This window comes from Misgurnus anguillicaudatus, chromosome 22 (assembly GCF_027580225.2).
Source record: "Misgurnus anguillicaudatus chromosome 22, ASM2758022v2, whole genome shotgun sequence".
Lineage (NCBI taxonomy): Eukaryota > Metazoa > Chordata > Actinopteri > Cypriniformes > Cobitidae > Misgurnus > Misgurnus anguillicaudatus.
In genome coordinates, this window is record NC_073358.2 from 34,070,585 (window position 1) to 34,096,869 (window position 26,285).

General features: G+C 40.2%; 1 protein-coding gene across 6 annotated transcripts in view; it reads right to left on the reverse strand.

Moving 5' to 3' along the window:
• Positions 1 to 203: 203 nt before the first annotated feature.
• Positions 204 to 26,285, reverse strand: part of ak8 (adenylate kinase 8) — a 34,221-nt gene continuing 8,139 nt past the window's right edge. For all 6 annotated transcript variants that reach the window (XM_055199324.2, XM_055199321.2, XM_055199323.2 and 3 more), the window contains 8 exons: positions 24,717 to 24,798; positions 24,474 to 24,545; positions 20,326 to 20,529; positions 18,338 to 18,469; positions 12,476 to 12,565; positions 9,109 to 9,250; positions 2,176 to 2,256; positions 204 to 588 (listed from right to left, as the gene is read on the reverse strand). In XM_055199324.2, the coding sequence (XP_055055299.2) occupies positions 336 to 588; positions 2,176 to 2,256; positions 9,109 to 9,250; positions 12,476 to 12,565; positions 18,338 to 18,469; positions 20,326 to 20,529; positions 24,474 to 24,545; positions 24,717 to 24,798 (1,056 nt within the window). In that variant the 3' untranslated portion in view covers positions 204 to 335. The remainder of the gene's footprint in view (positions 589 to 2,175; positions 2,257 to 9,108; positions 9,251 to 12,475; positions 12,566 to 18,337; positions 18,470 to 20,325; positions 20,530 to 24,473; positions 24,546 to 24,716; positions 24,799 to 26,285) is intronic.

A 26,285-nucleotide genomic window follows, 5' to 3' on the forward strand; every position in this document is an offset into this window, starting at 1 on the left:
TCATAAAAGGTCTGGATGATCTGCCATTTCCTGCTATGTTAATTAAACATGTTAAGCAATTACAGGCACCATGCACTCCCATGACAGCATACAGGGTCAAGGATTACTGGAAAGACAAACACTACAATGATTTGGGTAATGCTAAAGTCATGTAATGTATTAACCATAAAAGACTGAACAATAAAAAAAAGGAAATGAAGAAGTAATTTTAAAACCATTTATTATTTATCAGACTTTCAAAATTAATATGCTTTTACAGACAAATACAACAAAAAGACTGCATGATGCACTGGGTGTATCTTCGACATTGTATAAACAGGACTGGCCAATCAACCCTAATATATATCCCTGTTAGGTAGGACTTTGGGTAATCGACCCACTATCCTACTCTCCAGTGACTCAAACACAGTGTGAGGATCCTGATCAGCATTAATGCACACCGCTTGTGGGTAGAAGGCCTGAAGCCCTACTGCATGGCACCAATACTCCTTAAGCCTCTTTAGCAGCTGAGCTTCTGAATCCCGTGGGTTAAACCGCAGCCGGGCCTGCACTTCTGGACTAGGTGGAGGCTTATACAGATTGTGGTACCTGCAGAGTTCAAATACAATATTTACTACATTTAGTAGAACTGAAAGACGTGTGTGCTGTTAACAGACTAAAATGCAACAATCTAAAATGAACATTTTGGCAAAATGTACTCACCTGTAACAGCAGTAACCATGTGAAAATTACATAAGCACCATAAAGTAGTCCACGTGACTTCATAAACATAATCTAAATGATTCATATGATTACAACCTCCACTTATAGCTTTATGAAAAGAACAACATGCATAATTTACTGCTAAGCTTTACCTTCGCTAACTCTCAAATTAATTACAGTGTATTATATGTGTTCCTGTAGCTTAATTGGTAAAGCATTATGTTAGAAATGCAAATGTCATGGGTTCAATCCCAAACAAATCTGATAGACTAAATGCGGTGTAAGTTGCAATAAAAATTATTTTTGTGAGGGACATAACAAAACAGTTTTAGAATGACATGAGGCTGAGTATATATTGACTAACTTATTATTTTCGCAAGTGTTATTGTTTTTTTACCCAAATGATATTTGGTGTAAGAATTTTTTTGCTTTTAATAGCTAAACACCGCTACTAAAAAGTGCTTCGTTATAGTTTTGCGTAGGACCTACATCATAGCCTGTAAGGCGTAGGCTACGTGTCAGTTTTGGTCTATACTTCTGCATCATTGTTTTTATCAATGTGCAATTACACAGATCGCAAGTTCGCATGTTACAGTATTAAAGTATGCTCATTTTCCAGCTCCCCTAGAGTTAAACATTTGATTCTTACCGTTTTGGAATCCATTCAGCTGATCTCCGGATCTGGCGCTAGCACTTTTAACATAGCTTAGCACAATCCATTGGATCTGATTAGACCATTAGCATCGCGTTAAAAAATAACCAAAGAGTTTTGATATTTTTCCTTTTTAAAACATGACTCTTCTGTAGTTACATTGTGTACTAAGACCGACGGAAAATTAAACATTGCGATTTTCTAGGCAGATATGGCTAGGAACTATACTCTCATACTGGCGTAATAATCAAGTACTTTGTTGATGTAACATGGCTGCAGGAGGTGTAGTGATATAACGCACTGCCCGAAAACAGTCCCCTGTCATTGAAAGTAAGTCCCAGTACACAATGTAACTACAGAAGAGTCAAGTTTTAAATAGGAAAAATATTGAAACTCTTTGGTTATTTTTTTTGCGCGATGCCAATGGTCCAATCAGATCCAACGGATTGTGCCAAGCCATGCCATCAATGCGTAGGCTATGCTGTACGATCGACACAGAAGTATAAATAGTTCATAATAATAATTCATTACATTTATATAGTAGCACTCCAAGCGCTTTGGATATGAAAGGGGATTCTTTTCAACCACCACCAATGTGCAGCAACCACCTAGATGATGCAACGGCAGCCATACTGCGCCAGAACGCCACCACACACCAGCTTATTAGCGGAGAGGAGACAGAGTGATATAGCCAATTAGTATATATGGGGATGATTAGTAGGCCAATGGGCAAATTTGGCCAGGATGCCGGAGCACACCCCTACGTCGAAAGACATCCTGGGATCCTGAAAGCGCAAATTGGGCTTTAGCTTTATTCTCACCATTCTCCAGTCACAGGATCCACACCTCTAAGTGTTACTCTCTCTACTGCAATGTCATCAGTCACCTCCAGGAAGAACACCCTAGAGCGAAAGAGGCAGATGTCTGTCATGATACCTGTTATTATCCAAATAATATCCAATAAAACAACATGCCAAGGCAGTAAATTGCATTATTTTGTGTATGGATTATCGACTTGTGCATGGATTAACCAGTTCTTGCATGAATATAGGCATAGATGCGTAAAGAATAAACAAGCAGACTACTGCACTACTGTCTAAAAAAAGACCAATAAAAGTTGAATGATTTAAATCCCTCTTACTGTAACACTGCCTGTGAAAAATCAAAGGAGGTCATGCGAAAACCATATCAACCCATTATTCCATTATACCCAGACTCCATCTAGCATTCAGAGAGGAATAAACATAATGCGGTGGTATTAGAAATAAATAAATGATGAAGAAAAATAATGGAAAACAGGGATAGTCCCTTGGGCCACGAAAGGACTTCAAACACAGGAATGCTGGGGTTTCTACCCAGGGGCCTTTCCTATTGTCCATTTTGACATTGCCTAGACGCAAAGTGGGTTTAATGGTGTGGTCAGGTAGGGGTTTAAATTCCTGCCTCGTCCCAAGTGATTTCATGTACAACCTCACAACATCATTCAGTTCTTAGCCATCTAAAAAGGTTCTCAAAAGGCTCCAAACGTTTACGTGGACTGAGATTGCAATTCTGGATTAGTTCGACCGTGGAGAGAGAAGATCAGATATTGTACAGCATGAGGCCTTCTGCTGCACAAAGGAGCGAGAGATGGAAGGAAAAAACGGGAGAGAGAGAGAGATCTGAGTTGGGGCTTTTGATAAAATATTTAAATGCCTTTGTGTTCATGGCTCTCGGTACCACTGTGAACCACCGGGCCCTCTGAAATGGACAAAGGAGACATGGTGCTTTAACAGAGTAATACCCTGGACTAAAAAGCGAAAAATACTTGATGTGTTTAAGAGGCATGATTATATGTGCGCGCGTGTGCGTTTAACCATAGGCTTAATTACTCCAGAAAAAAGCTTCGCTCAATTTTTAATGAATATTTCTCTTAAAAAAGAAATAATAACTACTCTGCAAAGCTATTAGAATTAATATTTATGCTTCCTCATGAAATATTTATAAATGTGGAGGAGCAAAAAGATGGTGCGTCGTGTCTGAGGCGAGAGGATGGGGGAGTGCTGTGTTGTCTTTCTTCTTACCCCCTTCACACTTTTTGTGTGGGGGAGCTGTACAAGATGAATTGATTTACATTAGATATTTCTAACATGACAGCCTGAGATCCTCTAACAAATGAGTGACTAAACCAAGGCAGAAAACATGAGCCCGACAGCCCTCAGCTGCTACAAATGATCCCAAACCGCACCCGGAACACCAGTAGCATCGCTTACGTATATCCTGTCATCTGTGCGCGTGCGTCTATTTTATATATGGTATGGTGACCTTTGACCCTTTTGTTCTTCAGTTTACTCGCTCAACTACAGTGATCCAAGAAGGTCTCGGTCCACCCGATCTCTCCCGGCGCTGTCGTTCCCAACAGCTTCCTTTCTATCTCTCCAAGTTAAGAAATTAATGAGGGAAAGATTCTTTACAGGTGGCCACGGCGATGTTTACCACTGATTAAATTGTAATGCTGCCCTTGCTGTATAATTAATAAGCCAATCTGAGGAAGTGTTGCTTGATTTGATAGAGAGCGGACACATGAAATACATTTAACTAATAGAGTAGGTAGGGACGGAAGAGACAGAGAGAGAGATGGAGAGAGACCAGGGCATGGAAGAGAGCAGGCAATTGGGCCAAACTCTTAGATTACATGGCTAATTGCTCTTCTTTATCTACCTGTCACAGGTAGCCATGAATATTTCAGAGCTTCCAAAGACTCTGATTGTTTGTGAGCGTGTCAAGGCTGTAAGAGGCTGATGACTAGCCAAACTGGAGAGTAGTTAAAGACTGGCAGGAGGGGTGGGAGTAACAAACACCTGCCATTCAGTTGAAGAATGATGTAAGAGGGGTTTCGACATGGGTCTTTAGGTATGTTCTGCAACCTATTCATTTAATACCATACATAACATTGCTCTTGCGGTTCAAACATGACAATAGGTTATTCTTTTAGATTCCTGCTCAACATACTCAATGCATTTGAAGTACTAGTTCACCTACATTTAAGCTCCTTTTTTAATGGGCAATTGGGGGTTGTGACAGAGAAATAGATTCCTGTTTTTCACAACCCTACAAACTTGAAATTGAATAGAAGAAATAGCGATACACCGGCATAATAACTAATTCAAGAGTAAAAAATGAGAGGGAGTGCGAGAACTTTTCAGAATCCTATTAAGTATTAACTTAAGAATTGAATGAATCGGCGGATACATTAAACCAGTTGAAATGAAATGCTAAATGAATCTGCCTGAATTCATCTAAAGACATATGACTGCATATGTGTAAGGCTGCACACTCTAATTATAAAGTATTTTCATGCAGCAACACTATTTATTAGCAAAATTTGCTAAATGAAAGTCTACTGTTGCACTACTGGAAAACATGTATAGTTTCTCTCGTGCTGATCAACATTTGAAAGAGGATCGGAGAGAAACCAGAGCAAAGGTATCCGCAATTATCTGATGAGGGACGTTCATCAGTGAGCCTCCTTTTTCCTTTTCTTCCTCTTTCATGGATCAGATAACTTCCTTTGCATAACAAAAGACAGAGTGGCACCAACTGGAACGGACAGCTGCTTCATCCTCAACTTGCAGCTTCAAAATCTTTAGAAAGTTTAATAAAGTATGAGGTCCAAAAAATAAACTGCATCTCAAATGCAGAATTAGATTAAGTAAGATCAAGTCCCATAATTTTACTAAATGCCTATTTTACACTATTAAATACTTAAAAGAACATGCTGACTTTTTGGGACTTTAGCTTATTCACCGTATAAGCCCCAGAGTTAGATAAGTCCACACATACCTTTTTCATCTCCGTGCTTGCCGTAACTCTGTCTGATGCACCCACCGCTAGCCTAGCTTAGCACAAAGACTGGAAGTAAATGGCTCCAGCTAGCATACTGCTCTGGAAAAAGTGATAAAATAACGGCAACGTTTTCCTATTTATATGTTGTGATTTGTATAGTCACAGCATGTACAAATAACAAGGTCATATGAAACACAGCCATCTTTAAATCGTATACATACTGGGAACTATATTCCCACGCCAGTTTCACACCACAAGCATGAGCAGCATGTAAGCGGCGCATGTTTTTTTAGGCACTCGTGTTAACAAGTTAGGGCATGCACACCGAACGCGTAAGCAGCACGTGCTTGCGTAACAGGAGTGGCGCTGTAGCAGCAGTGCTGCGATTGTTTCGCCGTCAATCTATTTTTGCTGTGCTGCTCATGCTCAATTAAAGTGACAGTGCATTGTTTTTGGTTTAAATCAGGGGTGGGGAACCCTGGGTCCTGGAGGGCCACTGTCCTGCAAAGTTAAGTTCCAACCCTAATCAAACACACTTGAAAAATCTAATCAAAGTCTTCAGGACTACTTGGAAATGAAATGCAGGTGTGTTTGAATAGGGTTGGAACTAAACTCTGCAGGACAGTGGCCCTCCAGGACCCAAGGTTCCCCACCCCTGGTTTAAATGCTTGTGGATTGACGCGAAAAAGTGTAATTTTACCATAAAATCATGAATGTGATGCCAAGTGTATTTTAAAGAGTAACTAAACCCTTAACCAACTTTTTTTAGGTAATGATCTGTAAGAATGGGGCTTTATTAGTGCTGTTCATTGATTTTATTAACTTTTTTGACATTTGGATATAAAGCGTTTCAATACTACAATATATGGTGTAAAAACGTCTGAGTGCTGCCCTCTTCAGGTTGAACAGTGACTACTGCAGTTGAATTTTCCTATTGGATGTTGGGTCCGAAAAATACCTTATGGTTCAAGCTCACCACGCCCTTGTTACAATCTCACCACACACCATAGATATGTACACTAGATTTTGCCTTGGCTACGGCAGTTCATTGGACCGAATGCGTCAAACAGAGCCGCCATCTTGAAACAGGGGAACCCCCGCATCAGCGTCATTGTAGGCAGTGGTGTAACAGAAATAAAATGACCATAAATCGTCATGAACGCGATTTTCTTGGTTTTCTTTTGGTTCGTTTCAACAGTCAGACATGTATTCAGCATTTAGTCCAGAAAAAAATTAAAGTTTTGATTTTATGAAAATTTACTTTTTCTAACTGCAATGCATAGTGCTAGTTGCCCTAACATCCATACGCAGCACAAAAGTCCGGCATCGTCCATGAATTCGAAGTACAGGCGGAGATAGCAGCTTTACCTAGATACTTCCTATGACAAGACCCCTGTTCTAAGATGGTGGCAGTTTTGACACATGCTCAGAGCCCCAAGGCGACATCTAGTGTATATATCTATGACCACACACTTGGTACGATCTCAGTTCGTCCCCTCTATCTCCGTTGGGATCTGCCCACTTTTCTTGCATTTTTCAAATATTGGCAGTGGGTGGAGTCAGGCTCTGACCAGGGGTTTAGTCACTCTTTAAACAGTCGTGACTTTGAGCAATTTAAAAGAAAGCAATGAAATATTTAAAAACACACACTGTTATTCACTCTCTGCCCAGCACTAAATGAATCCTCATCTATCTTAATAATCTTTAAAGAAACGGATACATCTATAAATCTAAGTCTTATATACTGTTGAAGGGAAACACATTGATGTCAATCACTGAATGAAATGTTTTATTTGATCGTAAACTTCAGAGAAACGGATTTAAAGGAACAGTATGTAAGAAATTTATATCAATTAATCATAAAATGGCCCTGATATGTCACTAGACATTAAGAAATCATTTTCATTTCAAATACTTATATTACTGACAACAGTGGTCTGGCCAGGATATTGTCATCTAAAAAGTGGAGTTGCAGCCCTCAACTGATGTTTATGTTTTCATTTTGTGTATTGGCCACCAGTTGTGTGATTGCAGTACCAGTTTTAGCCACAAGTTTTGTTATTGCAATACCAGTTTTGGCCACAATCCTACATACTGTTCCTTTAATAATGTGCCATGGGCTTTTTATGTCTATATTGTGTCTATATCTGTCATTACACAGACCAGAACAGCACGAAAACAATGTGGATTAAACAAATCACAGTTATATAAATTACACTGACCGTCAAAAGGCGTATTTAAGATAATGCAAAGTAATGTGAACTTTAGATTTTTATATTTTTATAAAATAAGTTATTAAACTGCACAGTATGCACTGCAAACGCAGCCGGTGTGAAAGCGCAATGGCCACGCCCGGCAAATGCTCTCCTCACGTGCTGCTCGCGCAATGCATACGCGCTGCTCGCGCTTGCGGTGTGAAAACGGCATCAGAAGGTGAAGCACTGCTACTTGGGCAGAGTGATTAGCGCAACACTTGCGCGGCATGATTAGCGCAACACTTGCGCAAACTCTCTGCTCCTCACCACAGGCTTCTCAGGTGCTGCGAGCATCTGACCTTGTTATTTGTACACGCTGTGACTTCATGAATCACAACATATAAATAAGAAATAAGTCATTGTGCTAAGCTAGGCTAGCGGTGAGTGTTACGGCACGCTCGGAGATGAAAAAGGTTTATAGGACTTATCTAACTTTGCGGGATACGGTGAAGAAGTTAAAGTCCCAAAAAGTTAGCATGTTCCTTTAAAGCGTGATTTAAAACTTAATACGTGCTTAAAAACTAGGTTTTAATGCACTTTACCAGGGTACAAAGTAACCAATCCTAAGTATGTCAACACAAGCTAAAAACTCTGCTGCCACCAGAGCAACATTGTTTTGGCACTTAAAGCAGGCACTGACTCAAATGAACTCTGTTAATGAAGCTCTTTCAGGAAATGGGTAAAAGGATCCGGCAAGTTCTGTATGCCAACACTGCAGATCTCCGTACCCTCTCCCTCCTGCCAGTGACACCTATTAAATGCTCATGCCCTGGCACTGATCCAGCCGGGGTTGACTTATTTATCCTCACTAAAACCTTGGTAACCAGAGAGCTGTTAATTAATAAAACTGTCAGGTACAGCGCCGCCACTGGGCCGTCATCGGTCCACTGGAAACATTATCTCCTCATTGTTTCGGGGCCAGGCTAACTGCGGCCCTTCGAATCAATTAAGCTAATGCTATGTAAATGAGGTCTCCTGCCATTAGCCCGAACAACAGGGGCTGTTAATAGAGGAAATAAGGTCTTGCTATGCAGAAGAGGAGAGAGAAACTGACACCAAGGCAGCTTGTTGACATCTGTGATCAAATTGTAATACCAGAGAGCATATAAAATGTGTAAAGCTGATCAGAGTGAGTTGAAATGTGGCCCGGGGGAACTCAGGTGATCAAGCAGATGAGAGCGGTAATGTTCCAGTTTTCCTCATTTAAATCCCAAACATAGCACAGATCTGGGGTGGTTCTCCTGTTTCCGTGTCAAAGGAGACAGAATTGGGGCAAGGTTATTTTTACTGATGGCCTAACCTCAATGTGAGCTTTCTGATAAGATGGACGTACACACACAGAGAGGATGGATGGGTATAATCTCAGTGCTATCAGATCCTCTTGGGTAGTTGAGTTAAGGGTAATCCGAGTGGGCAATCCGAGACGTACGGTTACACTCAGTGTTTAGCATAACCGAGGAGAAGCAAATCACAAATAATAACCTGAGAGACTGACACAGTACAAGATCATGTATGTTTTCAGTGCTGTTTTCCTGCTCTGCTTCTGTTTGCTGTACATCTCTACATGTGACACTTGTGACAGTCCTACAGTGTTTGTCCTGTCATGAACAGGAACATAGGGATGGACAATGCATAGGTGGACACTAATAACTTGCAGATTCTGTGTGGGTTCACCTGTTTGGTATAAAGTTGGAGTCCTGGAGTTTCTCCGCCTGGTCTACATCTCGAGGAAAGCCATGGAGCACCCAGCCTCGGGTGGTACAGTCCATCCTGCTCAGTCTCTCAGTAAGAATCTGCAGCACTATACTGGAGGGCACTGTTGAAATGAAAGCACACGCTATTTTCAAAGGACTTTCCTAATTATATGACTGAAGCACGACAATGAAAAGAGTAGAAGAAGAAAAATCTCATTAAAGCAAACTCTGAAAATCTCAAATGTGTTTGAGGCTCTTGAGATTAAGCTCGTGGTGTCCTTTGAATGATACTCATCCTATATGCCGTAAACATGGTTTTCTGTGGGGATGCACACAGTGACACCATGAGTTGCACACAAACACACCTGCTTAGCATTTTGTTTGAAATACTGCATAAGTTCCTCCCTGTAGGGCGTCAGATCACAGTGTTACACATCTAACGGACTTGAGTAAAATCTCTTTCATTTGTTTACTTAGAAAGAAAGAAAGAGACTTTATGGAAAGAAAAACAATATGATAACTTTATGAAATATAACACATTAAAGGGACACTCCAATTTTTTTGAAAATATGCTCACTTTCCAGCTCCCCTAGAGTTAAACATTTGATTCCCACCGTCTTGGAATCCATCCAGCCGATCTCCGGGTCTGGCGCTGGCACTTTTGGCATAGCTTAGCGCGGTCCGTAGAATTTGATTGGTCCATTAGCATCGCGCTAAAAAATAACCAAAGAGTTTCGATATTTTTCCTATTCAAAACTTCACTCTTCTGTAGTTACATCGTGTACTAAGACGGACGGAAAATTAAAAGTTGCGATTTTCTAGGCCGATATGGCTAGGAACTATACTCTCATTCTGGCGTAATAATCAAGGACTTTGCTGCTGTAACATGGCTTCAGCAGGCGTAGTGATATTACTCACTGCCCGAAAATAGTCCCCTTCTTAACTTCAACAGCAGGGGACTATTTTCGGGCAGTGCGTAATATCACTACGCCTGCTGCCGCCATGTTACATCAGCAAAGTCCTTGATTATTACGCCAGGTTGAGTATAGTTCCTAGCCATATCGGCCTAGAAAGTCGCAACTTTTAATTTTCAGTCGGTCTTAGTACACGATGTAACTACAGAAGAGTCAAGTTTTAAATAGGAAAAATATCGAAACTCTATGGTTAATTTTAGCGCGATGCTAATGGTTTAATCAGATTCAATGGATTATGCTAACCTATGCTAAAAGTGCTAGCGCCAGACCCAGAGATCAGCTGAATGGATTCCAAAACGGTAAGAATCAAATGTTTAACTCTAGGGGAGCTGGAAAATGAGCATATTTTCAAAAAAGTGGAATGTCCCTTTAAGGCAATAGAGTCAGATGTGCTCCTACAGGTTTAAAAATATTTAATTATTTCATTATGTTAAAAATCTCAATAAGGGGTAAGACCAATGAGTTTTACCATTATGAAAACGACATCAAAGATGATGGTTTGAGGAGAACATAAAAACAACCTTCCTGCATGATATCGGTGATCCCATCAACCGTTATTATCTTGGATGTGACTTTTGTTTGTTTCAAATCAAGGCGGTTAACTCAGATGTGAGGTGATAAATTATTAGCAGCCAGGGTGTGATTTAAATTCATGTATGTACATTTTGTCTTTTGAAGATATTTCACGGGTCCCTCTCAGAGTACAAAGCCTTCGACAGGCGTCTGACAGGCAACATGAGTGAATTGTTTAAGGCGATGATGGCACCTCTTTAAATGCGTTAGAGGAGGGTGGCGCTCGTAATGCGGAAAGAAAACGAATAAGAGCGGCAAAGGACAAACAAATAACGATGTGAATAAAAAGTAGAAACGCATTCTTTTAAGGAAAGCAAGCTGGCACCCGTGGGGGTCGCCGCAGCTGGTGAAAAATTAAAATCGACGGTTTCAAACTGTCCAATTTCCACATCAAACGCTCGCAGCCTCTTGCCTATCTCTGCTTCCCTGCTTCAAACATCAGGCAGCCTGGAGAGGGTTTCTGTTCTTTTCCTTCCTCTCCTCCTTCACTTCTAGTATTTTCTGGTTTGCTTAATAATCCGGCTTCGAAATCCCCAAAGCGCTGTACTGGTTACACTCGCCACCATCTCTGCATCGCCTAATTATACCCCTGTGAGGCCATTAATCAACTTGTAAATTATTTAGGCAAGCTCTCTGCCTCAAACGCTCACTGTCACTAAGATAGAGGGGGGAAGAGGTAAGGAGGGGTGCGAGGAAAGAGAGAAAGAGGGGCACAGAAATCACTCTCCCTGGGTACAACAGCCCTGTTCAACAAGGCAAAGGATTACGAGCTAACAAAACATTTACACTGCATTTCTTATGCAAACATTGCTTCTTCAACAGAAACGCAATATGAATTTATAAACATATGTTGCTTGTACCCGACACTGGTACAGCTAATAAAATAATGCTTTCACATTTGCTTCTGACAGGTTAATGTGGATCGTTTAGTACTTATGTATTGTCCATGAACAGATCATATAAACCCTAAATTCAGCTAAGCAAAGATTCAATACTCAAGCACAATTCTCATCATGGCCATTATCAAGTAGGTTTCAATACTACAGAGCCAAAAAAGATCTAATTGACTTAATATTGGCCTTAATATTGGTTGAGTTGTGGTGCTCATGCAAGCAAAGCAAGTTCGCATTCCCCCCTTCTCCTCATCATTTCCCATCTCTCTGCTGTCCTTACCAAAAAGTGTAAAAAAAAAAACAATTACACATGCAATTAAATACACACTTGCACACGCATGCTTGCTTATGTTTTACGCATTGCATCCCTTGAGGATCTTTATTAAATTAATGAAAACTTGCTCAAGGCGAATGGCCCAGGCTGAAGCGGTGATAAAGGCAGTGATTTGCAGTCTCAGAGGCTGAATGCACTCTGAGGGGCGGGACGATATTTCTCTCTATATATTTACTCCCAGTCTCTGAGGGATTTAGAAAAGAAAGGTGTTGAAAAGGAAGGGAGGGAGTAACAATGATAAGGATGAGTTAAAGGTCATAGAGTCAGGACAACTGAGTATTTCCGGTGCATTAAAAGTAGGATGCGAAAGTGTTAGGGGAAGAGGATAGCAAATGTAAGAATCCAGACACTTCTGCAGAACTGAATAAATTGTCTGATAAACATTTTGACTGCAATAACCGTAAGCCGATATTTATGTGAATATAGCTCTGCGTGTTTACTGACCGCACCGTGCTGGCTATAGGGGGTCCAATTATGTCAAAAGCAGGAAACAGAACTTTGTACGCAGCTCACAGATTGTTTTGTGTGATTGACCCATTTGGCAGTAGGTGTGGGGGATGTGAGGAGGCATACCTTGCTGTTCTGACTCCAGGTAGGGTTTAATGAGCTCCCCCATATGGTTCTCATCAGCTGACACAGCCTTTAGAAGCTCATCGCAACAAACTACAGTGACAGAGAGACAGATGGGACGGAGCAAAATAAAGTACATTTATACATTTAAAATAAACAATTCAAAAAGACTTTGTATAGCGTAACATTAAGTGTGCAAACTTTGGAGATGTAAAAGACTGTAGTTAAAGAAATTGTTTACCCAAATAACTATGGGAGTGGATAGTGACCACATCTTAATAGACATCAGTGTCTGATTAATTAATGTCCTTCTATTAATAGATTGGTGAGCCAAGAGAGTTTATAACATAAGAGACACATAATTTGAGTTTCGTGACAAAAATGATACAGACATAATAAATCACAGTACTTTTGTACTTAAGTACATTTTGAGGCAAATACTTTTGTACTTTTACTCAAGTAAAAATTTTAAGACTTTTACTGGAGTAATATTTTACCCTGGGTATCTTTACTTTTTCTCAAGTACATGATTTGTATACTTCGTCCACCACTGCTTAAAATATATGACACAATTTCAGAGTAGTTATTTAAGAAAAAAAACACTACCGTTTTTCAATATGTGACCGATCATGGAAAGTAGGGACACAATTCGGATCTGGGGCATTTTTAGTTATTCATAGATTCTGAAAGTGTAGTCTCTATCGCTTTCCAACAATGTGTAACACATGGAAATCTGATAATATTTGGAGAAGTTGTGGTCATTTGAATGTAGGAACTCAAAAAAAGTCAAAGCGGATAAATTAGCCTCTAAGTACCAGGTTTCTCATGCTGGAAGTGACAAAAGGGCTCATTTACATCTCTTTTAGCTAAGCCGTACCCCCTGTAAAGCCGTTTTGAGATACAGATGCTCTAGCATCATATGTAGTATTTTGTGACAGAAGTCCGGAATGATGTTTAAAAAATACAACAAAAACATACCATCAGCATTGTCGTATTCCACAGCAACATGGACCACAAGGATGTTTGTCGAATGTCCATTCACCAGCGCATGCGCACATACACCATCAAACACACTTTGACAGACAGGTCGGTGTCTCCATCAATAATAAACACATTTGTCATGACACGTCTTGTGTTTTTGGCACTTTCGCCATGTTTAAGCAAGGTACGTCTGGCGCTTAAAATGTTTTGATTCCGCCATTAACGCCGTTTTACAGGATTTACAGTAAACACAGTAAGTTACATTTTCATAGAGGAGACACTTGAAATCTTTAAGCCACTCTCTCTGAAAGGTTTAACGTCAACTCGTATTTTCCGGTGGTGGAGTTACATTTGAATCCGGATCGTCGTCAAAAAATACAGTAATAACCTTGGCTGTAATCGGCTCGCTCTCGTCATGCTCGCGACGCGTTCGTCCTTTCACATTTCCGCGCTTCACGGCAACAAGGAATGACTGACGCTCATATTAGCTGCGGTCTTCATTAAACGCAAGAACTTAATGGTGAAATTTGATTGGTTATGTATCGTTGGAGAGAACACTGAACCTGGGACAGCGCCAGCACGCAGGATCACAATCAACTTGCGTCACAACGAAATGGGCAGTCGCACAAATGCTCCCAAATATATTTTAAGGTCGCACAGATTAAATTTCGGTCGCATATGCGACCAAAATGGTCGCAATTTCGAGCCCTGTATATAGCCTATTGTTTACATCAGATTTTGCATAATACTGTATATGAGATTACACTTTAGGTTCCGGTAAACACATGAACCCGCATTCAAAGTTTGTATTTAAAAGTAGGGAGGTAGTATAGGGCTTATTCGATCTACGTCATCAATGTTCGCGGCGGCCATATTGTTGACATAAAACTGTCAGTCTGTCAATTGACAAGCGAGGCAGCGTGGGTATTATGCATGATATTATCGGTGTAAATTTTTTTAAAACCGCGCGATGGTGTGTGGTGTAATACACGGATGCTCTAACAACAGCAAAAAGAACCCCCGAATTAGTTTTTATGCGATACCGACTGTCAGAAAATATGAAAGGAAGGAGACAGAGGAGTTGAACCAGCGAAGGAGAGACTCCCAACAGCAAAGTCTGTCCCCATCATTTTACCCCAGGTAACGTTAGGGATATATGCTCACAGCAAAGTCTGTCCCCATAATTTGATCACATATGGTTAGCTGTAAGCAGTGGCTGAAACTGCTCTTTCAAATAAGCTGCCATAAATTGAGACAGTTATTAAATTAGTATTAATAACTATATGAACATAATAATAGGTCTGGCATTGATACTAGGTAACGTTAGGGAATTAAGGGCCGTTCACATAGTTTTGAAACTCGTTTTATATTAAACAAAATAGCGGAGCTCACACCAAAACTATAACGATACAGATACAATGAACGACATCATTGGGATCACTTTCTGAGCGATTTTTCCCACCTGATGAAGGATAAACCATTCATAGCATTCAAATCTATTTGAACTTCAAGTGCACGGCCACTTAAAATGACAGTGAAGCTCATTGCTGAGCTCTATAACATTAGATTACCTCCAGTTGCTGTGAAAATTGACTACGTAATGCTTTTTAATCTATTACATGAACTAACTGTTATGCCAAAAGGTAAGAGATTACACAAACTATTAGATTCACTGTTTAGAGTTACGTGAAACGCAGCGTGTTGAGGACATCTGCAAAAGTTTTTATTACAAGCAATATTAAAGGGAAGTGATTTGCGCGAGTGCCGTGAGCGAATTAGCACAAACGTATTGTTTGGTGATGTGGACGATGATATAGTTATCGTTATAGTTATAATGTGAACGGCCCTTCAGTGCTTGTATGATGAATGTGGATACTGTATGAACGATATAGTTATAAATATCCGGATAAGTTACGGCTGGCAATAAGGACGGATCTTTACTTAAGGCTATTGGGTCTATTTGATATTGTCCACAATAATCAAGCATCTTCTCTTAATACAGACGAGATTAAGCCATTAGGCTACTGCTCCCCTCGACTCAAATCTACGTGCGGCTAGGGGCAGCAGGACAGATGTTATGTCAACAAGATGGCCGCGGCTAGCGACTTCCGGTGTTTGCGAATAAGCCCTATAATAGATAATCCAAACAGCGCCGTCGAAAAACGCGACGTCCTTTAGGGATGTAACCAACCAATCGCTCGCTCCATCAGCCAATGACTCCATCAGCCAATGACTTCATGGAAAATACTGATGGACAGAACATGTTGCCAATTAGAATTCAACGATCTTTGTGTGACTTTTTTTGTGTGTTCGACTTCATGCTGCGCTGCAAGAACTGACAGGCGGATGACGTCAAAGTACTGCGAGAGCGAGTTGAAATTAGACTACCCTGTAAGATTTCTGAATAGCTCTCGCGCTACTTTGACCTCATCCGACTGTCAGTTTTTGCAGCGCATCATGAAGTCGAACACACTGCGGCGCATCACTACAGTCACGTGACTTCACGCAGTTCACTACAGACACGAAAGAGAAGACAATGCTGAATAAAGTCGTAATTTTTGCTATTTTTGGACCAAAATGTATTTTCGATGCTTCAAATCATTCTAACTGACCAACTGATGTCACATGGACTACTTTGATGATGTTTTTATTACCTTTCTGGACATGGAAACCGTACATAGATTTTCAATCGAGGGACAGAAAGCTCTCGAACTAAATCAAACGTTAAAACATCTTAAATTGTGTTCCAAAGATGAACGGAGGTCTTACGAGTTTAGAACGACATAAGGGCGAGTCATTAATGACATTATTTTCATTTTTGGATGAACTATTCCCTATTAAGTAGCCACGCTGTTCCCTTGGGGGGCGGGGGCAAAAACAAAACAAACAAAAGCCGCTTATCCAGTTTGTAAATACACACAATGACGCCACCCGCTGCTGCTGCACGCTAGAATCTCCGGAAAAACAAGCCGATTTCAACCACAAAATGTATGCTTTTAAATATATAAAAACTGCTATCTTAAACATGCAGAGGCTTCTTTGTGATCTCCACTAACAGATTCTGCAAAAAAACGGAAATCACAAATTTTGAAAAAAAAACCCACTTTCTTTCTCATTATCTCGAAAGTTGTGCTGCCGACTTGTATCACTGGTTTCCGTGACGGGTCACATATTTTATTATGTTCTTACCTCAACTTAGATGAATTAATACACACCTATCTTTTTTTCAATGCATGCACTTTTAATCTTTGTACAGCACCTTGTGATTGTGTTACCATGTGTTAGCCTAGCCCCATTCATTCTTATGGCTCCAAACAAAAGTTTTATTTTGTGCCACCATACTTACTTGTGTAACCACACTTGTAACAGTCTTTAAATAGGAAAAACATGGAAATGTTTGGTGGCTTCTAAATTTATCCCTGTTTGGAGCCATAGGAATGAATGGGGCTAGGTTAAATGCTAACACATTCACAAGCCGCTTTACAAAGATTAAAAGTGCACGCATTGAAAAAAGGTAAGTATGTATTAATTTGTCTAAGTTGAGGTAAGAACATAGTAAAATATTTAAAAAACGGTGGTGTTTTCCTTTAACACTTTAGGGACCTTTTGAAGGGATTTCTGGTTACTATGGGAGTTAGTCCAATAGTAACCCAAAAACCCCCAAAAAACAATTAAAAAAATCTGCATTTGGGTTCTGAAGAACAAAGAAAAACATTGGGGGTACAAACAACATGATGCAGGGTTCTCACACCTTAGTTAACTTCAAATTTAAGGAACTTTCAACAACTTTCCAATACCCTCAAATTCAAGTACTAAATGTGGGGACAAGTGAGAGCAAGGTTACATCGTGTTACCTTTTAAGATACATCGTTAAAGTTCCCTTTCGAGGGAACTCGCGCTGCGTCACTGCGGTGACACTTTGGGGACACCTTCAATGGTAAGTGCGTCTGAATGTGTATATCAAATTTAACCAATGGTGAGGCTTAACGACAAAGACAGGGTGACGCGGGAGCCAGGAAGTATATCGCTATCTGAAATATTGCCAAAGACGGCGTTACAGGGACGCAGGAAGTATGGCGAGGGAGACGCAGTGTCTTGTTCCCTTCTCAAGTTACAACAGTTACATATGTAACCTGAGACATTTTCATGTGTCAAACACAACTATGCAAAAAAGCATTTTGGTATGAATCAACATTCGCATACAGAAGATATAAGCATTTAAAGAGTTTAGCACGTGTGCTTAAAAAGTCTAGAATTTTTATGATATTATTCTACACTACACATGATATAATATAAAAAAACTTATTGCATAAAATAGATTCAAGCACTTTCAATGACCTGTATCTATGTATGTATATTTTCAAAAACTTCCCAGGGCCTTGAACTTTTTAAACTAATTTCACAAACTCAAGGATTTCAAGGACCCATGGGAACCCTGATGATGGTGAGTAAATAATGACAAACTCTTTGTTTTGGGTAAACTTTGGCTTTTTAAAAGTCACACATAGAGAAGTGGACTTTATCTGTATGGCACTTTTATAGATTCATTAAATTTGACAAATAATAAAAATTAAAGGAACAGTATGTAGGATTGTGGCCAAAACTGGTACTGCAATCACAAAACTTGTGGCTAAAACTGGTACTGCATTTACACAACTGGTAGCCAATACACAACATGACAAAATAAACATCAGTTGAGGGCCGCAACTCCACTTTTTAAATGACAATATCCTGGCCGGACCACTGTTGTCAGTAATATAAGTATTTGAAATGAAAATGATTTCTTAATGTCTAGTGAAATATCAGGGCCATTTTATGATTAATTAATATAAATTTCTTACATACTGTTCCTTTAACATAAGTTAAAATTGTGAAAAACCTTACTGCTGACAATGCTGTATTTCTGTGCAAGAAGTTTAGCTTGAAGACTTTTCCCTGAACCTGGGGGTCCAAACAGAAGGATTCTGGGAGTGAAGGGTGAGACAGAATGACGTTGAGAAAGAACGTAGTTCAGCGCTGTAGAGTAGATAAAACAATCATATAGCAATAAAAAGCATCTATCTTTACAGTATATAATATGTAAACAAGTAAAAAAAACAATTATTAAAATTGAATTATCAGTTTCACTGTATCAAAATATCCAGGTAATGTTAGATGTTATTCATTTATTAATGTATTTATGAGTGACAATATACAGTAACTAGTTTCACCTAAAGTGTTTTCTAACCCTCTGGTGATGGTTCAGTACTGTACAAATACCTTACGACACAATAAGGACGCAGATATACTCTCTCTTGAATGTTTAATGGAGTAAGATAATAGAGCACATTTGTGTGGCTGGTGACAGCCTCTTAAAGCCCATTCGCTCAGATCATAAACAGAGATTGTCACTAAACTGAATATAAAGTCACTTGATTAATTAATCATTAGTCTTCCTTTCATGTCCACGGGGGCATTTGCTTGTAGGGTGACATCCACAACGAGGCCATCTGTTTGCAGTTGGGTTTCACTCAAAACAATGCTGTTCGCCTCGAACCAGCATCGGCCCTCCGTTCTAATGGGTAATGATGAACAACAGCCTAATCATAACTAATGAGTCCCTCTCATCCAGCCTTTTATGCCACTAATTGTTCTACAACAACAGGATAAATGCTTAATATGCAAAACATGTTAGTGCGCTAAAAGGCTAAGTCAGGGGGAAACTAGCAATGTTACAATCAAACTGCATGCTGAATTAGCGCTAATCAAGATTTAAGATGACAGCCTCATTGCTGTTAGTGCCTCGGTCTGGGCTTATGAATGTTTTATAGCAGAGTTTATCTCAAATATTTATTTAATGCCCTTCGTTTAGATTTATCAAGAAAATCAGGTGCAGTTAAGTAAAGATTACGGCATAATGGCGCTCTTTGCTAAATCTACAATTTACAAATGCACAAATCGAGCCTGCAGCACAAGCCATTAGGGTACAGAGTCGCTTTCTTAATAGGTACTCAACAGAGCATTTTGACTTTAATACTAATGTGCCATGAAGCCTAAATGAGGCTTCATTTCTCCCCAGACAAGCCAAATGTTTATGTGAGAGAAAATCTTTGGTGCTATGGGAGAGGAAATAACTGTTGAGAGATATCGTTTTGAAGGGGAAGAAACTTGTTTCCGAAATTAGATTTGCTATTCATGTTGATGTATCTTGAGCTGGCACCAATGATAGATGGAGGCTGGGTTTTATTACATTGCTACAGAATGACTGGTCAGCATACTCAATCCTATGAAAAAATACACTTTTATTCCACTGCAATACGTGTTTCACAAAATACTACTAACCTGACTAATGCTACGCTCAAAGTGATGAAAATATTCACCACTCAACTATCCTTCTCTCAAAACTAAAGGAAGCAAAGTGACAAAATTATTTTGTCAAGTTGAGTGGTATAATATCTAGACAGGCTGTATTCAGATTGCTTTAATGTAATTGGTGAAGACCGCTCATCCCTTCCCGGGTTCTCGTGGGATAGTCTGTGCCTGCAGAGCTGCCTGAGGCAACCTCCTCAACTGGCAGAGTGCCTGACAAGCAGGTCAATCACTGCCTGTGAATTCAGCTACTGCACTGCTGACCCCCAGACAATAGGGAGCGGTAGATCCTGCTCCACCACAATTGTCAAAGAGGTGAAGAAATAGGTAGGTGATGTTAGTGGAAACGTTTGGGACAGTCCTAACTGACCTAAATAAGCCTAACCTGTACCATCAGAGATATGGCCTGTTTTGTGCATAATTTTATTCAATTAAATTAGCACCCAGTGGAAAATCATGATGGTTGGCTGACAAGCAGATTTGTAAACGCTTAATGTGTAGTGAACAAAGGTGGAGAAGTTTACCTTGTGCAAAAACATCGACGTGGGGCTGGTCGGCATTGATGGTCTTCAAGCAGTTCTGGTAGGTGTGAATCAAAGCATGGGCTTCTGTATGGTACTTTTGTATCTTCTTGGCTATCACGTCAACTGGCATTACTGTCTTGGGTGTTTCTAAACGCTGTGCGATCTCTTTACTTTCAGGCCATATAAAGGTCACGTGATACACATCTGAAAGATTGAAAAAAAAACATAGTACTGTAAACCTTTGTATGTTTAGTAGGGATGCACTGATATATCTTCCTATAATCGATATCAGCATGTAAAAACTATCGGCCGGTTGTTTTAAAGGAAAACACCAGAGTTTTTCAATATTTTACTATTTACTTTACTTAACTTAGACTAATTAATACATCCCTATCTTTATTCAATGTGTGCACTTAATCTTTGTACAGCGCGTTGTGAATGTGTTAGCATTTAGCCTAGCCCCATTCATTCCTTAGGATCCAAACAGAGATGAATTTAGTAGCCACCAAACACTTCCATGTTTTCCCCTTTTAAAGTCGCAATGAAAGTAAAATAAAAACTGTAATTGTTTTGTAATATTGTGGTATTTTTTACAAATGATTTATCTGTGAGCTTCATTAATTTAAAATAATTCATGTGCCCTCATAATCTTTAATCAAAAATGCAAATCTCCTCCCCTACTAAAAACGATCTCTCTTTACTTCCGATCATAATGTATGGCAGGTGGGCGGGGTCCGGGAGAATATCGCTGCGATTAGCAATTAGCAACACGACCCAACTTCAAATGATCCAATCTGATCTCGATGGCCAAATCATATCCAGCCCTGCCTTATTTCATTTCAGAGGCCGGTTTTACTCGGATACACGTCACCAGGGGGAAAATTAGGCAATTGATACTTCCCTTTTAATGGCGACTTTAAAGACTGTTACATGAGTAGTGGCAATTTTTAATCATATAAAAATGAGACCTATATTATATGGCGGAAGAGCATTTAGTTTGCAGCAGTACGACCTCTGTGGGTCTCGCAGCGCGAATGAAGCGTTTAGCACGGTAGACGCGATTCTGCCTCATTCGCGCGTCTGACCGATTGGTCAGTTTACCAGTACGTTGTGATGGGCCTGAATACCTCTGACGTCAGCCGGAAATGTGACGCTTCTTACAATGTTTTAAAGATTAGCTCACAATGCAATGTTGACAGGAGTTAATATTGTCTTTACTACCTTTACTACTACTACAAGACGAATCGGATCCAGAAAATGCAGATGACCAAGCTGAACGATCAACTTTGCCAGTGCGTTTTGTAAACTGTTGCCTGTTTGTTGTAGGCCAAGAAAAGAGATTGGCGTCATTGTTTACTTTCTACCTATTGCGTATCGTTAACATGTACTAATACACACTTGAACACCAAAGGAAATTTAGTAAAATCGTGAATAGGAAAATACATGCTCTTTAAAACAGACGATGATGAGGGCAGATTATACCCTGGTAATCAAAAAGGACGAACACATCAAAACTCATGCTGTGCGATTATTCTGAATTGGTTGAAAGTGAAAATTGAATTTTATTTTGTATGCCCTGCACTTTTACCGTGGGTTCACACCAGCGACGTTTGAGGCGTCAAATTCGCGTCTACCCTGTCTAGTTTGCCACTTGAACATTTTGAGTTTACTCGCTGCATTCACGCGTGAAATTCTAGTCATCAAGACATTCACACAGAAATTCGTGTCATCGGAGGGGCTTCTGCGACTCCGCTTGCTTTCTGTAATCACGTCACTACTAAAGCAAGCTCCTGATTGGTTTACGCAGCACGTTTTTCCGGCAAAGGTCAAATTTTTCAACTTGCGTGTTTGGCGCAGCAACGCTTAATTCGCAGCATTCGTGCGAACTAGACGCGCGAATGAGGCGGAATTGCGTCTACCGAGACCTCCAGACCCGCGTCAACGTGTCTTCACGTTGACTTAACAGTAGCTGCGTTTACATGGACATTTGTAATCCGTTTAAATGATCAATCTGAATAAAAATGCTCCATGTAAACACCTCAATCGGACTAAAAAGTGCCAATCTGATTAAAAATCGAATCCGCTTGTTAGGGGTGGTTTATACCGTTTGTAATCCGCTCAAAATGACATGTATACACTTGATCGGATGGATAACTGAAACTGGGAGGCTCTGCGCATGTGCCATCTTTTCTTTTGTTAATGGCGGTTGGCAAACACACTGAAAGGTGCATTTCCGCCACCTACAGGACGGGAGTGTGGAGCATATGCACACGTGCAATGACGTAGAATTGCCGTAATGACATGTGACGCAAATAACTCGAGTTTGTTTTGCTGAAGGAAGTCACAAGAAGTGATTGTCTTGTTAATCTTGTTCCTATTATCCGTCCAATTCCCCATAAAGTGATACAAGACAGCGTTGTCCGATCAGTCCATGATTTATTCTCTGATCCACAAACGCGTGTGTTTGGACTCGCTCTCGCGAACGGTCCCTGCAGCACCGCGTGAAGTAAAAACGCTTTTTGGGCACACGTGAATGGGTGTTTTTGCTGCTGCTTTATGTGAGGCACAAAGCAAATCTTGAAACAGCGTGAAACTATATTTGTGCAATGTGCGCATGTCAAATTATCAAATCTGATGTAAATCTTGTGTCATATACACACGCACATCAATCCGATCACATTATTAAGTGTTCATGTAAACGCTATGATAGGATTTATTAATCGGAAGGATTTTAATCCGATGGACGCAAAATGTGTCCATGTAAACGTAGCTATTGAAATCACTCACGCTTGACGCCTCTACCGTGGCTGGTGTGAACGCAGCATTAATGCATGAATTTATTATATTCTGTGTAATTAAACCTCAGAAAAATTTGGCTACGAACCATCCGCTCTACACTGTATTATTTTATATATTTTGTTTAACTAAAATTCTAAGTTTGACTTAACATTGAAATCACTCACGCTTGACGCCCCTACCGTGGCTGGTGTGAACGCAGCATTACCGTGGGTTCACACCAGCTGCGTTTGAGGCGTCAAATTCGCGTCTAGTTTGCTGCTTGAACATTTTGAGTTTACTCACTTCATTCGTGTGTGAAAGCTGCGGGTGAAACTCTAGTCAGAGACATTTACACAGAAATTCGCGTCATGGGAGGGGCTTCTGCGACTCCGCTCGCTTCCTGTAATCACGTCACTACTAGAGCAAGCTCCCGATTGGTTAACTTGGCACGTTTTTCCCCCAAAGTTCACATTTTTTAACTCGTGCGTTTGCCGCGGCAATGCTAAATTCGCCCTAGATGCGCGAATGAGGCGGAATTGCATCTACCGCACCACGCTAAACGCCTCATTCATGCTGCGAGACCTCCAAACGCACGTCAACGCATCTTCACATTGACTTAACATTGAAATCACTCATGCTTGACGCCTCTACCGTGGCTGGTGTAAACGAAGCATTAGGACTTCACGGCATTAAACAAGGAATAAATAGGAAAACTATAGCTGTCTATTGATATTTTGGTAGATGTCATCAAGTAATCAAATATCGGTATCGGCACAGAAATTTTCAGTAAACTATACATGTAAATTTATGCAAACTTAAAACTTATTTGGCTACGAACCATCAGCACTACATTGTATTATTTTATATATTTTGTTTAATTAAAATTCTAAGTTTGACATTGTTTTATGTCATGAAATTTCTTTGGAGGGGGCATGAAGAGATGCCCTATACTAAAGGGAGAAGGGCACACCAAAAAGTTTGAGAACCACTGCTCTAATGTAACATGAGGTAAAGTGTAACTATTGCATGTAGTGTATTATAAACATTCGTTATAACATTTATTATGACAGTGAATACAGCAAACATTAATCATTAACAGAGATCATAAATAAACAAGCAAATGGCAATTATGCGAAAATAGTGCATCCACACCATCATAAATCTATAGGGAGCACCAGGCTTTTGTTCATTACAGCTGAGCTTTTCAAAACCCTAAGGACAAGGTACCCAATTGGGATTCAGCAAACAGGTTGAGCGCTGTCAGGGTCCACGGATAATGAAATGCATTTTAACAAGGGTGTATGTTGCCTGCCTGTCTCACAGTCCCACTCTGTGAACTAAGAAAAGTGTAATGATCATACAAACATTACCTCCAGTGACAGGGTCTATTCTCTTGCCGGAGCTCCTTTCAATCAGGACGACATCAGGAGCTTTCAGCATCACTGTAAGGGAAAAGTTAACAGAGGCTGTAGAGTTTGACACATACTCTGGAAAGAGACAGCAAGTCAGAGAGGGATATTTGGCCAGTCTCATTATCGAGTCCTGATATCAACGCTCTTGTTTTTCAGTTGGGAAAAGCAAAGTGTTTGGACAACATGCCAGATGCCACTAACCGACATGGTCCGGTATGATGCCTGCTTCTTGTAGACATAGTGCTTCGTCTTGTGTACTGGGAATGGCTTCCAGAAGCCAGCCCTGTAAATACAATGCATGTTATTATGTCTATACACACACACACACACACTCACAAATGTCCCTTGAGAAGGTATGAACAAACAATGTACTTTAAACAATAAGTCCAACTCTGCTGGCGATATACCTTGCATTTTCCCCCCTAAATAAACACTTACGCACAGTTCGCCTGTTTACATTTCTATGAGCGCACTTGCAGTTGCTTTCCCCACGGTCGGCGGCTGTGGTTAAATTGTCGTGTAAACTTGTTTTCATATAAGCAAAACAATCTCCTGCCTGGAAAAATACTTTAAAAAACAGTAATAGGCTTTGAATGAATAATTCTATATGAATAATTCATATAAATTGCTGCCCTGTACAAGTCTAAATAATGAATGTATAAATTGTTGTATGAATAAGAAGTAAAACTGGCCCATATGGGGTCTCATGCAGGGAAGCAAATGGAGGGTTAAATCCATAAAAACCTTGAAAATGTGCCTAATTCTCCAGCTCCTCGACGCTTCTCACTTAGCAATAAAAATAACATAAGAAGAAAGGGAACCGCATGCATATCATTCATTAGCTACAAATCCATAAAAAAATTCCCTCTCTAATAGTCTCCTAAATCCCAGGGCTTGCCGTGCAATGGTGCGGTAAAATAAAGAACAGTCAAAGAAGCCGTCTCCCAAAAGTGCTTGTTAGGGGCCAACTTATTACTGCAGCGAATAATCTTAAAATAAATAAATATATGCAACAAACATTTATAGATCCAAGTATTATCAGAGGAGCTGTGGGTTTTTGCTGCCGAGTTTCTAGTGGCTGTTTGATATCAGCCTTTGTTTTTTCAGCCTTTGATCTTTAACGGCAAACCTATCCTTTGCTTCACCTGATCTCAGCGCGCGAGTTTCCTCCCACTTACTTTCCCATTAAGCATTTGATTGCCTCTGTGGCTGGGAAGCCTGTGAGCAGGGCCTGATTCACGCGTCTGTATGCAGGGCCTCGAGCCTACGTAAACTAACAGGCGTGAATATACACGGCGAGTCGATGAGCATACTGAAATACAAGGGTTACAAGGGGCATTACATGCTCGATCACTATCCGTTTAGCCTCATTTAGTTTCAGGTCTACCCGTAGGAACATTTCATTGCTCACAGGCTGCTCTTTCAAAGCTCTGGAGTATTCTTGAAGATCTTATTAAGTATAGGGAACAGTGTGGTTTAAAGTGATTATTTAATGTGGAACACAAAGACATTTTTGAAAAAAACATCATACACAAAATAAATCAGGTTTTACATCAATATGGGGAGACCTAGGGAAAGTCCGAACCCCCGCAAGTTTCAAATCCTCAGACCCTTTCCTAGCTTTTTCCACAGCTCTCCTCCACCACACGCATACACTCGAAAACAGAGCCCCACTGCGACCTGCTCCATTCTGTTTCATCCCGACATCAAAAGGGGCTATGGGGCTGTAACAGTGGGCTCCGACAGAGACCCCAGGACTGGAACATCTGC